The 14,407-nt window shown below is 37.0% G+C and overlaps 1 protein-coding gene across 1 annotated transcript; it reads right to left on the reverse strand.

The window, feature by feature from the left end:
* Nucleotides 1-256: 256 nt before the first annotated feature.
* LOC135475364 (beta-galactosidase-1-like protein 2) lies at nt 257-13,726 on the reverse strand. Its single transcript, XM_064755228.1, has 19 exons — nt 13,322-13,726; nt 12,998-13,066; nt 10,901-10,996; nt 9,975-10,083; nt 9,556-9,648; nt 8,917-8,998; nt 8,389-8,544; nt 7,340-7,477; nt 6,777-6,869; nt 6,514-6,564; nt 6,277-6,332; nt 5,842-5,988; nt 5,294-5,371; nt 4,979-5,069; nt 3,894-3,981; nt 3,074-3,182; nt 1,432-1,548; nt 1,097-1,189; nt 257-517 (listed from the first exon to the last, which is right to left on the reverse strand). Exons 1-18 carry the CDS (start codon nt 13,486-13,488, stop codon nt 1,121-1,123), a joined length of 1,809 nt encoding a protein of 602 aa, XP_064611298.1. The 5' UTR covers nt 13,489-13,726; the 3' UTR covers nt 257-517; nt 1,097-1,120.
* Nucleotides 13,727-14,407: the final 681 nt, after the last annotated feature.

Raw genomic sequence — 14,407 nt, forward strand, 5'->3', positions numbered from 1 at the left:
TGCATATTGGTTCGTTACATGTAGTGTGTGGTAACCAGTGTGGGTCAAGAATAAATACAAGAAGTGAAGGCCACTGATTGCTATCTTAGGCATCACAGGTGAGTTGACGCACAGACGAAATGAAATATTGTTGTGCACGTTCAGCGTAAATCCAAAGTCAAAATCCAAAATGAATAAATGAAAAAAAAAAATGTAAAATTAGAAAGATACTTCCAAGAGAACTTTGGAATTTCCTAGGGACCATTTATCTTATCAAAGCCATACACACTTGTGGAAAATGAGAAAATAAAAAAAATTTATATAAAATATTTCGGTTCAAATTTTAATAGCTGAATAATTAAAACACATTTCTGACATCGATTAATATATATTCAGAATGATCGTCATGAATGTATGATTTCGTGCACAGAATGACCGTTGGTCTGATGGGGGTTTCCTGCTGATCAAAACACTGAAGGAAAACATCTCTGTTGATGCCTTCGGGACTGTCACTGAAGGGTTTGTAAAGTCCCGCATTCTGTGAGAACGTAAAATGAAAATCAGTCAATAGCTGAGTGCATATTAAGTGATCTTGGCAATCACTTTACTTTTCACTAATGTTGAGAGAATGTTGGGGGTTTCTATTGCATCTGATTACTACCAGACATTTATATCAAGACATATGTCCAAATGTTGACCCATGTTAAGAGAGCCGGTAAATGATATTTTCCATACAAGGAAACATACACTTTTCTTTACCAAGTTTAAACAGAACAATGGAGCCGTTAGTGATAACTCACATCGCATAACCATATTAAATTTTAAAGCATAACCAGTTTGCATTACTCGATGCAATGATCAGGCTCCTGACCACGCATGCAATAAGGTCGTGCCTTCGAATCCAGCTTGAGCCAATTCGGGTGCGGTTTTAAGTCAGGAGGTTTGTCACATGTCCAGCGAAGGTCGGTGGTTTATTCCGCGCATTCCCTATCCTACGCCTATAAACCTCACCGCCATCATGTAGGTGAACAATTCTTATGTACGATGTTAAACACCAATTGAATAAATAAATCAACAAATTTTACATTAATATACTAATTAATAACACCATACTTACAGTTCAACACAATGGTAAGCTTTCTCATCCAAGATCAGGCTGGTCTTCGAATGTTATCACAGATCCACTTTTATGAAGTTCAAAAATAAGTATCTAGAAGATTGAGAAAACACCACAAAAGATAACATAGAATAACCAAAACTCTTGACACTTTGTGCAAAAGGACCATGTCTCTGACAAAACCATTCAGCGTTTAGGGAAACATCGTGATAGCATTGCGAATCACTAGTCAGCTCACAGAATTACATGTAACCATATTAACAGCCTACCCAATGGAATTCCCTTATTATAACTCATTTTTCAACACAGAAATGTTAAAACCGCGTTATACTCACCTGATTTGACCCAGTCTTCAGGACAGGTGCCGGCACATAGAGTGTCCTTTGAGGGCCAATATTCCAATATCGGCCCAAGTGGAACCCGTTCATAAACACAATTCCCTTTTCCCAGCCCTAGGTAGAGAACATTCATTCACTGATACATTACTTATTTGCTTATTTCTTTGTTGTCTAAAGCCATATAATCGAGAAGTTTTCACTTAATATAAAGGTTATTTTTTACGGGTGGAAGAAACTTGGAGCACTAGTGGTAAACCATGCACCGACCTTTGGTAATTTACTAACGAACTTTGGAGTTGCTTTGTCTCTTACGCATGTTCTTGGAATCATTTAGTGGTTAACCTACATTTTGAAATCACTCTGTCGCTTGTGTATATATTATTGAAATCCCTCAGTTGCTAGCGTACTTTCTTGGAATCAATCAGACGCTTGCGAAGAATCTTGTAATCTGTCGTCTGCGTACATATTTGGAGTCTGTCAATCGTTTGCGTACATTTTTAAAATCACCCAGTTCCTTGCGTACATTCTTTAAATCAATCAGAGGCTTGCGAAGAATCTTGCAATTACTCTTGCGTACATTCTTGGAATCATTCAGTTGTTTGCGAACATTCTTGGAATCACTCTTTCGCTTGTATACATTCTAGGAATGACTCTTTGGCTTGCATAAATTCTAGGAATCACTCTTTCGCTTGCGTACATTCTAGGAATCACTCTTTGGCTTGCATACATTCTAGGAATCATTCTTTCGCTTGCATACATCCTAGGAATCACTCTTTCGCTTGTATACATTCTAGGAATCACTCTTTGGCTTGCATACATTCTAGGAATCACTCTTTGCCTTGCATACATTCTAGGAATCATTCTTTCGCTTGCATACATTCTAGGAATCACTCTTTGGCTCGCATACATTCTAGGAATCACTCTTTGGCTTGCATACATTCTTGGAATCACTCTTTCGCTTGCATACATTCTAGGAATCACTCTTTGGCTTGCATACATTCTAGGAATCACTTTTTCGCTTGTATACATTCTAGGAATCACTATTTGGCTTGCATACATTCTAGGAATCACTCTTTCGCTTGCATACATTCTTGGAATCACTCTTTCGCTTGCGTACGTTCTTTGGCTCGAGCATAGTAGTTTTCGTATGCCCTTAATTTTCTGGGTCGCTTACGTGGGAAAATCATTCATTCTGTCGGTCAAGTTGATACACCTTGGATAGTAGTTACTGCAGATTTGCATAAAACTGATACCAAATATAATGGCTTGAATTACTCCATCCAAAGTTTGTGCATTCACAGGCTGCGATTTATCGTATCACCCGTCGAATTTGACGTTCTCAGAACGCAATTTGCCGAATTCTACAAATCGCACTATGAAATAGTGTTTGTTTTATTTTCAAGAATTATTATTCAAGCTGTATGGCGATTTAGCTGCCATGGAAACTACCCTCCTTTTCAGGCATAATATTTTTATAACATTGATATACAGTATTTCAACGTTTAGCCTTATTACATAATTATTATTTTTAGCGTCAAACGCACAACTTATAACAGCCTTTCTATCATGACTTAACAGTAAACTAAACAGGCAGATATATAAGGATAGTGGATAAGGTGCATGCGTGGATATAACCCACCTCCATTTTCAGGAAAGTATCCTGAGGTGCATTCTCCACGACCAGCTCTCCACGAGAGGCACAGGGGCCATCGCCGAATGACGGAGACCAAGCTTTATGGTTCAGTAAACTGAAGACCACAACAGAAGTGAAACATTATCTTACTGGAATCATTTCATAACTTACTCTTCACGTTATACGCAAAACTGTAGTTCTTGGGTCAGATTTCATCGTTAGAAGCACATACGAAAACAACTCACAAACCAGCATCTCTAACTGCTGCTGCGTATCGGCCGTGGGTACTTCACACATATATGCACTGTTACAGGGACACAGTGCTACGTGTCGAGCTGAAGGTATTACAATCCGTAGCCACAGATAAACAGAAAACATCAACATTAACCAAACCATGAAAGCGTTCCACGTAAGTAATTAAAAGATGCGTGAATATCTAGTCTTATCATATAACTGACTACCACCATCCCAGCACATCATGCAGCCTATAACACCACATCAGTATCTCACTTGATAGTTTACACTTGAAAGTTTAATGTATGGACAGTTTATTAATAGGATCTCTATACTACATAGGGGAAATGTAATTTAATTTACAGGTACTTGCATCTGCATGGACGTTGTTCAGTTCAATGATAAACGTTGTCTCGTATCTGACAGGAGACTGCTAATTATGACTATGATTGTGCTATAATTTTTTCGATTTAATTTGACTATACCGGCAGTCGCAATGGCGAAAGGTCTTACAGAACAATGAATGTAGCAGTGAGAACATTCTATATATACAGATATCCACATATCATACACTTTAAACAGTTAAACACACCTTTTCTGAAATGGCGCCTTGAACTCTAAAGGGTAAATTTGCCAGTCCTCCAGGGGATCACCGTCCAAAAGTACGTTCCCACAGATTCCTGGGGGACAAAAACAACCAAACGGTATCAATAGATATGATAAAACTGACGGACCTTGGCGTGGCGGGCAACTTACATGAATAGTTAACATGAAACCCTTACTGAGGAAAAACTGACAAGAGGCCTTATTTCACTGGTTACGTGCGAACATTTGCCAACTATCGCGTGTCATAAGTGTGTCTCATATAAAGCACTAGATTTGTTTTCGCACATGTAAGTTATATCGTAGTGTAAGAGAGCCTCTCGGGAATACTTTGGACGAAAGGGGAATTTGGGGTGCACTTTGCTAGTGATGCCCTTGCGAAGTCAAATGACCACTAACCAACTTATCATTAACAGTGATATGCTACAAATCCTGTAAGACACATACATCTAAATAGTTGTTGGTTTTCATCTAAGCGTTTTGGTTTTTACTGTTTACTAAATTCAATAATATAATTAAGGAGACCAAATGTCAAATGACAACTTCACACCAATAAACAACATATCCATTTTAAATGCTTATATGTTTCATTCATGCGTTTTGCTTTTTATCGTTTCCCTAATTCAGCAATAAAGTTAGGAGATGTCAAATAACAATTTCACAAACAATAAACTTTTAGATTTTAAGGCCCATGCTTTATATTGTACCATTTGTATTACACAAGGATCACAAGAATCGTTCAAGACTTATTTTCACAGATAGGGAAACCGCTCATATATTCCTCCAAAACCTTAATTTGCTTGAAGCGTTCATTCCACTGCTAACCGAATGCTGAAAAGTAAGGTCTTGAGTCATACTTTAATTCAGTAAAGATGTTTTGTAAACCACCTGCGGTAGAGTGGTTCCACCAGCCATACATCTGACCGTTGTCGTTTATGTAAAAATCAAATCAGTACAACATTAGACACAAATCAAAAAACTACTTTATTTCACTTGATTTTCTGAAAAACTGATTAAGTGAGTATATCTATCATCACAGGGAAGATGGGCGATGGTCACTGATAGCTAAGTTACCTTTTCTTTGCTCGTTGAGTATTGATGTTTTGAAATCACAGTAATTCACACGCCCAAGATTTTCTACCAAGATGTCCAAAATAAAAGAATCCTGTAAAAACAAAATTGTTTTCAAATCAATACGAATAATGCGAACTTGCTCTTTTTTGCCTTACCACTTGATTGGTCGTTGTATTTTTTTTCAAAATGTTACTGTTATTTTCAGTACTCAGTGGTTATCATAATGGTATATGTTCATCAGCATTTAACCGAATTGAAGTGGAAAACAGCGGTACATTATATCCCTGACTTAAAAACCATCTGTCATCAGTGTACCTTTGAAGTCCTAATGTCCACCTCCTGATCCTTGACTTTACAGTCCAGAACTGCTGTCTCTTTGCCATCTACAAAAATCTAGCAGAAATAAATTTTTCTCTAATTTTTTTGATTTTGACACGGTGTAATCCACACTTTTAGCTGGATGATTATATCCGAGCTATTTACCATTTTGCTAATGAGAATGGTACGATAAAAGTCAACAGAATAAATACAAAAATATAAAACCATACCACTATCATAACTATCATATATATATATATATATATATATATATATATATATATATATATATATATATATATATATATATATATATATATATATATATATATATATATATATATATATAGATATGAATATAACATTTATAGGAAGGTCTGTCAGCCACCTGCGAATGGTTGTTTCCTCTCACCATAATTAATCCTGACAGCCGATGTGTAAGTGGAATATTCTTGATTACGGTTTAAAACACCAGTCAAATAAATAAATAAAGATGAACATAACTTCATGTAGAGATCTATGAATATTGTGATAACTCCTCAAACCTGTGCTCTGTCTCTGACGTAACCCTCAATGGTCAATGTCCCGCCTTTGGTCAGCTCCTTCCGGTATACAATATAACCAAAATTTTGTCCGCCACCATTGTTAATATCCAGCATCTCCATGGTAACCACATTTTTCAACAACACTGGCTACAATAACATATCAAGAAAAACACACCACGTTTAATGCCTTTTTGTATGATATCTTTCAGAGTATATGTGAATATTAAACAATATAAAATAACACACAGGAACACTTGTTATTTCTTTAACAACTTGATGTCCCTGTAAGGTATGCTTGATGAGGCTTTACCTGTTTTGCTTTCTTCTAAACTACCCATTTACATATATAGTTATCCTTATCAAAGATTACCAAAGTTACCAAAAATATTTATAGCTTGTATATTCTCAAATGTATGGATATTAAGCTTATCCCACCTCCAGAAGAGAAATGATGTCTTCCCATCCCAACCAGACTTCCATCTTAACAGATCCTAAAACACAACAAATGTGTGCTGTGAGCCAAGTGGATTGTAGCCTTCAAGAATATATATAGTGTTAACCAGTTGTGGACTGCTAAAACAATATATTACATATCATATATGTAATGGACAATTAAATGTATGTATCATTACATTGTAACACACAAAGATTTTCCCAAAGAGTTAATCTTACCATATGCCATTTTCGGAACATCAGTCACGTCAATATTTGGCAGAGACAAACCTAGACAGACAAAGAGACATTTAAAATACAGGTCATTAGATGTGATAGCTTTGAATGATACTTGAATACTGTATTGGGAGAATACTGAGGAATTTACATTTTGTAACTTACGTCTAATGGTAGAAGTTCTATGGGCTTTGAATACTTCAAACATGATGAAGACAAATTATAAAATTTTATACTTGATATATCCTATGACTTAACATTGCTACCTTGAGGTTTGAGTATCAAGTCATGGACAATCTGCTGAGTTCGATAATATTTCGGTGTCATATCTCCCGCCTCGGACAACATGGCGTCATAATCTATGATAGAGAAAAGCAAATAACACTGAGATCAAGTCTGATGCACATTATTCAAAATGGCAGTACTGGGATTTTCACTCAAGTCAGTGCTTGGGCACCGGTGCTGGTTCTCGAGTCAAAGCTTTCTCTGATCGATTTAGCCATGATAATATTTGCAGATATATAAATTGATTTAAAAATTAATATTAAAAGTAAAGATGTAAATAGATGTGATAACAATCGCTGGTCGATTTAGATGTCCTTTTACTTGTCTTAACAAACAATACAAAAATACTATAGCAAAGATTCCAGCCCGACCTAGAAAGAAGCTGCAAACGGAGGTGCATGGCTGTGTTCAAAAATTTTGCCTAAGATCGAATTTATGTCATGATGGTGTTTGTTCGTAGATTTGTTTCACTGGCCGGTGCTTTTAGCATACAAAAATGATGGGTACTAGTATGCACCCAAATTCCCACCAGGGCTTGCCATACCGTAACTGGTCACGTCAGCTTGGTATTCGGAGAAAAAGTTGGCCCCGGCCATGAACCCGAAATTCGTGCCACCATGAAACATATACAGGTTAACGGAGGCGTGGTCTTCCAGGATGAACCTTAGAACCTTGGCAAAATCTGCGGAAGAAAATAATACAAAACTTAACAATGAAAAGTAAAACAAGTAGAGCTTTTCAATAAAACGAAAATGGTTTCCAGTGCATGATGGCGTAGAGGTTAAATAAATAACCTAAAAGGCTCCGAAAACTACCCTTGCCTTTACTTTATAAGTAACAATTAGGTTTGACTAAAAATACCTGAATATTCTGCCTAACCACCCTCCTTTAGCCCTCACACGATTTTCATAAAAATAGCAACCATTTACTGATATCTGAGCGAATTTCGTAGTAATCAATGACACTTGGCTATACCAGCACCATGCAATATGAATCCTACAGGTAAAAGTGCAAAGCTCATTTTCCTGCACAGAAACCACCGCCAGCAAAGCTGTGAACTACAAGTGATCGACCGTCTGTTACAAGTTAACACATGCGCACTGACATTTATAATGCTACACCGTTCCCACCAGGTTAATCCGTACACTCCAGTGGTGAACTGTGCTGAAGTCTGCGATTAATGCAACGTGTATATATCCTGGAAAATGAAATATGTGAAGCCCTTCATAAAGTTTACACCATCTACCACGCTGGTTTGCATTGTGGAATCTAATTGTCCATTAATTCCGTTTTTGCGGTATAGATATTTGAAGTAGCTGCATTGCTAAAGCGTTTGTAGCCTTTAAATTTTATTGTAAAATAAAACACAATATTCCAGTGTAAAAACAAACACAACGGTAAAAGACGCAGGTTAACATACATCTGCGGAATTACGAAACACATTACAAACTTCTTATGACACGAAAATACTTTACAGCTTGTAAATTTACTGAAAAAAAGTTACAAAATGAAAAAAAAAACAAAAATTGCTAGTTTTTGTTTTTGTTTTGCATCATCATTTTTGACTATATGTTTTCAAGCTATTCAGTTTACCGTCTGGGGGCACAGTGTGATGTTTCTTTCCCCAGTGGTCAAACCAGCCGGTCCAGAACTCCATCACCAACAGTGGAAGGTTTGGGCCCATGTCCCGGATCATGTTAAACAGACGAGAACCATCCTTCACATCCGGAAAGTTGACAGTCAACAGAGCTGCATGGTAGAAACATATCTCATTCATGTGATATCATTTATATGCCATGCATGGGAATGCCTATGTGTTAATTATTATGGCATTGTGGTCTTTTCAGTCGCCACGGTATGACTGCTATCTGGCCAATACATCATCGCTCATTCGTTTTTTTTAGGAAGCAAACGAGTCAAATCAAGTTACATTGATTCTAATTCGTGAATCTGTGTTTAAAATTAGAAATGGCCGAGGTTAGTATAGACAATTCCTTGCTGGAATATTTAGATATGTGTATATACACAGAGACAAGCTCGCTTTATCTTGGCACCGTCTAAACGATACACTTAGTATGTAAATATGTCAAAGGTACTTGGAATGAGCATTATACGACCTACCTTGAGGAATAAGGGCTTTTCGTGCACCTTGTATGTTATCCGACAACACCAGAGATTCTGTTATACCATACTTTATTAGCAACTGGAAAATAATAATGGTACAAACCATTTCTGTTATTCCATGCATATACCTTAAACCTAACATGAAAAAAGATGTCAGAAAAAAAGTGTTCTATATCAGTACCTGGAAAATATACATTAGAGTTCCTGTTATACCGTACATAGTTTGCCCGCAGCACGAAATTATATACCAGAGATTGTGTTAGCCATAAATAACCAGCAGATAGGGAAGTTATATCCCATCTTGTCTTGGCAAAAGATGGCGATTAACACCTTTGCCACAAGCTTACTTTAAATACGGAATGCCTTTAATCATGTTACTGCTATGCATTCAAAAACTGGAATGTATTCAAAAACTGGAATATATTCAAAAACTGGAATGCATAACACGAAAACTTGTGACCTGTAATACCTGATCAGAACGATTCTGTTATACCACACTTTAGCAACAACTGGAAAAATAACCACGGATGACAAGTGGAAACATACGTGCTCGCTCGGCTTTGGACATGAAGTCATGTGAATTAACCTTAGCTTTGTTAATGCTTTAACACCTGCAAACTATCAGCCATAACTCACATCTTTAATGAAGATGAGATGGTCCTCTTCGTCACTATAACTACCGAATTCATTCTCCACCTGGACCATGATGATTGGACCACCACGACTATACTGCAAAAAAAAAAAAAAAAAAAAAAACAAGAAAAAAAAACAAGGAGATTTGATTAGTGTTTAACGCCTTATAGTCACCTGAACGATTTTTCACTAACATATGAAGGCAATCAAGTTTATGGCTGATGTAAACCCCAGTGTCTGGAGTAAAAAATATCAACAATGTACTAAGCCGCATTAACATTTTAAATCTTTCATATTGACATATGGCCCAGCTCTGGAGGTGGGAACTGTTGTAAAGAAAACCAGTTTGCTATAACTGCCAAGATAAATGTATAAAAAACGAAACACGTTTAAGCTGACAACAAGAAACACTCGATCCAAACCTGCAGATCTGTTACCATAGGAATGAGTTTCTCAAAGAAGTCGGACACGGCTTTCTGGTAGGGCGGATAGTTTGACCGGAGCTTCATCTCAGGGTCGTGTAAAAGCCAGCTGTGGGATGAAATAAAACGGCTTGTTTTGAAGCAAGTTTTAACAGTTTCGGTAATGAAAGCCATTACTTCGAAATAAAAAGGCAGCACCGCTTATAATTATGGATAAAATGTTATGTGCAGCTATAGAGAACAACAGTTCACTCCCAAGAGTCACACTATCCCCATTTGGTCTAGAATCTAGGGCATTGTCCCAAAATATCACCTTTTTTGTTTCATTAAAGAGCATATTCCATTTTTGCACTTGAATCTTACAATATCCGGGTAAAACCGTGCATATGTGTCCTACTTTCCTGAATCCAGGGAATTTGTAGATTCCCTCGCTCTCACAATTTGTGAATTTGTGGGTCTTTGGTGACAATAAGCGATCGACAAAGCTCGAGCGGCTGTTTTGCGCACTCTAACATTCGTTAAAGATCACTTGTTTCTCACCAATATGGCGTGCGTTTCTGTACTTCACATGTGGGAAACTTCGTTAATAATTTGCCACAGATAGGTGTACTAAACCATGGTTTATACTAGGCGCCCCGCTTCCTCCAAACATATACAAGCTAAAAGTATCTGCCATCATATACATGAAACATTCCCGAGTACGTGGCGTTAAACAATAATCAAATAAATAAATTAAGTGGTTAAAAATTTGGAGTGGTGACGTCGAATGATGTACAAGCTCACTATAAAAATTACCTACAATATATAAGGGTGTTTCACGAGCCAACAGCTGCCGATCTCTTATGTGAAATAACCTAATAACAATGTTTTAAAATGAAGATGTTATTGTGTTATATTGTGATGAACGCTAGTTTTCACACACTCACCTTGGAAGCCCACCCAGATCCCACTCTGAACAAATATACGGCCCTGGACGAAGGATGACCTTCAGACCAAGGTCATGGGCCATTTGCATGTATTTTCTACAAAGTAATAAAAATATAGTTCTTAGTCATTTTATGAATCATGAATATAATGAACCAGAGTATACATCTAGAATGAATTAACCTGAGAAAACAGAAAAAATGCAGTGACATACTGCACTTTTACGCCACACATCTTATACAGACACGGTATCTCCAGTGTTCATCTTATTATGAAATTTAGACAATAATGCCTTGGCTTTGCCTGTTGAAGTAATCGTCCTCGCTCACACGGCCCTTTGTCATCTGCCGCATTTTTGTACTTTTGGCAATGAATCGTAAGCCTTAATGGTAAACCTGTGCAGGTAAGTCATAAAGTCTCTAAAAGAGGACCAAAGTTCGAAACTGTAGTTGGAATCCGATGATTTAATTGAGAAGTTTTTTGCTCTTCTTGTATAAGTCACAGTATATATAGGCCGAATCCAGGACAAAAGCCCCGTGGACAAAAATCCCGGCGGACAAAAATCCCGTCGTGTTCATTAACCGACAAAATATATTCGACAGTCTAACAAACATGATGTCAAATGTTTGTTGACGGAAATTCATATAGCGTGACTTAGTTTTCCATCTAAAATTTGTCACCTAAGTGTATCCCAGTCACTCACTCGGGTTCAACAGCTTTCCTCGCATAAACGTTGTAAACGTACTTTTTCAAAACAATATCGCCAAAATGACTGTCTCTGATGTCTCTGATATAATTATCGAATGCTTTCCGACGAGCAAATATAAGTTTATTCTACGTCATACCACTATAATTTAATTTGTCTGGTTGAAATATTTCGGCATGGCATACACGTTATAGCTTACGACGATTCACAGTATCACCTCGCGGTATACATTTTGAGTCGGCCTACAGGCATCTTATGTAATTTTATGTGTTCACTATAACAGATGTATTTAAAAATATTGATTATTTAGAATTTTAAACCGAATCATATTATAGTTCACAAGAAAAATATTATTCCTGAATAGTAATTTATTTTTATGGGTTACTGTGTATTTTTCTGTTTTATATGCCCTACATCGATGTGTATGATAACTAAAACGACTCATTTATTTTAACGTTAAATCGGAAGAATTCTATATTAATTGCGTAAATTAAAATCCATATATGATTCCCCGAAATCTGCACGGCTGCATGTTTTCGAACATCTACACTCGGAAAGATCTAAACAGGCACGTTTTGTTTATTTCCGATTCTGAGGTTAAAGCCACCACTGCTATAAGTATTTGGAATGGGCCGTTTTCTTTAGAGGTGTTAGGTTATAGCATGCAAATTATATTTCCGGGATAGGAACAACTGACATTGTAAAACTGGTGTTCTTAGAATAGGTTAAAAAAAAGTCTAACACAAGCTGCAACACAGCAACTGTTTACCGTAACTGTAAAATGATTTTGTTTCCAGATAAGCTTGGAATGGAGGTCGAACATTCTGTATGCCTTTGAGAGATATATGTCTTTCCCATGTCGTTAAAAACGTCTAGAATGCATGGAGACTGAACCAGTAAAAAGTGGTGCTATTAACTGCAAACATGCATCGAAGTCTGAAACGTCAAAAAGCTTCTGTTATTTTACACTTAATATATTTTATACTTATACACTTAATGCTGATCGAAGGTCAATGCTTATGTCCGCCATGGTTTTTGGCCGTTGGGGCTTTTGTCCGTCCTGCGGCCTATACACTATAAAAAAATAATCTATTAAATTGACATATTCTATGTTTTCTGGGTGACGGAAGAATACAGATTACATTATTGCTACAGCCTATTATGTTATATGACAGGCTTTTTATGCTATTCTAAGAGAAAACTTTTCTTGGTGTATCGGGTCATTGTGTTGCTTATATATGTAATATTATGCTAGGAAAAATATATGATTAATTCTAGCATCTTTTAGAAAACAATATTACACAGATTAACAGATTAGTTTTTATGGTGTAATGTAAGATGATTCGTTTTCTCAGAGCGGTAGCCATTTTATATGGAACAAAACTTCACTTACCTTACATCCAACATGCCGTCAAAACTGTACTGTCCTTTGATTTCTTCGTGAAGGTTCCAAGGGACATACCTATAAACGACGTCATAATTTACTAATGCACACCTACACAATGTACATGCTACGTCCCTGTACATTTTCAGGTCCAAAGGCTGGACGTAAATCAAATGCCTACACCTTTACGTTTATAACATACAAACTACATATGAAAAGTTAACGGAAACGTTATGCTCTCTGATACTTAAAGTTAATCGGTGCAAGATAATTTCATTTTTGTGTAACAGTGTTAAATTATCTGCATTAAATTACATGCTTGTTGACACTTACGTTTCCACTGTGTTAAGGCCACATGCTTTCAGCTTGAGCAGTCGGTCTTGCCAGTACTGTTGTGGTATACGGAAATAGTGCATGGCCCCGCTGAGTATTGTAAACGGTCTATCCTCAAGTATAAACTGGCGGTTTTTGTAGCTGAGCGATCCTACTTGGAACGACATATCTACAAATTGCAAACTGAGTTCCCAGTATTACAGAAACTCCTGTAGTCTCAACGTTATTTTACAACAACATCTATCAGCTAAGCATGTGAAGAACAGGTACTCAGTACCCATGCAGGCACTTGTTAGGCGACACGGGCGTAAGTGCCAGCAGCGGTTCGTGCAAGTGAACACGAACGAACCACCATAGGCCTGTACTATAGTAGACTTAAGGTTACATACAAACAGCAATACAGTTTTAGATGTATACATGGACGGCGTCCTATTCACACTGTTAACCTACATCGAGCACTATCTGTGGATTATGTCAATAAAAAACTCAAATACGTACGTACATCTACTTATATCACACGTAAGCTGACAAGCACATATATATGTGGCATGTAGCATTCTTTACCCGTGTGAAGGGCGGGGCTCAGTTCAAGCACTGTGTAATTTAAGCGCCTAGAATATTCCTGAATTGCACCTTTCGGGCACCATTGGAAATTCTCTTAATTCACACACATGGGTATCAATTAGTTGGTAGCTAATTTTTGATAGTCTATGACTAATGCTGTTTTGGAAATTGGTCTTGCGATTCAGTGACCTGGAATGTCCATTGTGATGGACGTTTGGTATGCGTATGTATATATGTGTATGAAAAATGTTTATTTCGATACCTAGATTAGTTCTGTATAATCATTTATAGAACAGAGGAAATATTATTTAATGGTAACATCGAATCGTTTATAATGATATCAAAGATGATTTTGAGCTATTTCTCATGTTTTGACACAAGCTACCAAAACTGCTAACAGCGGAAAGCAGCATGCGAAGCATTGTTACACATCAGGGCAAACAAGTTAACTCCCTTTACATGTATGGATTGATCCAAAAGGACAACGTGCGGTTCAATCTGGACGTATCATGCCCATCATAT

The sequence above is a fragment of the Liolophura sinensis genome, chromosome 1, assembly GCF_032854445.1.
Source record: "Liolophura sinensis isolate JHLJ2023 chromosome 1, CUHK_Ljap_v2, whole genome shotgun sequence".
In the NCBI taxonomy this organism is placed as follows: Eukaryota; Metazoa; Mollusca; class Polyplacophora; order Chitonida; family Chitonidae; genus Liolophura; species Liolophura sinensis.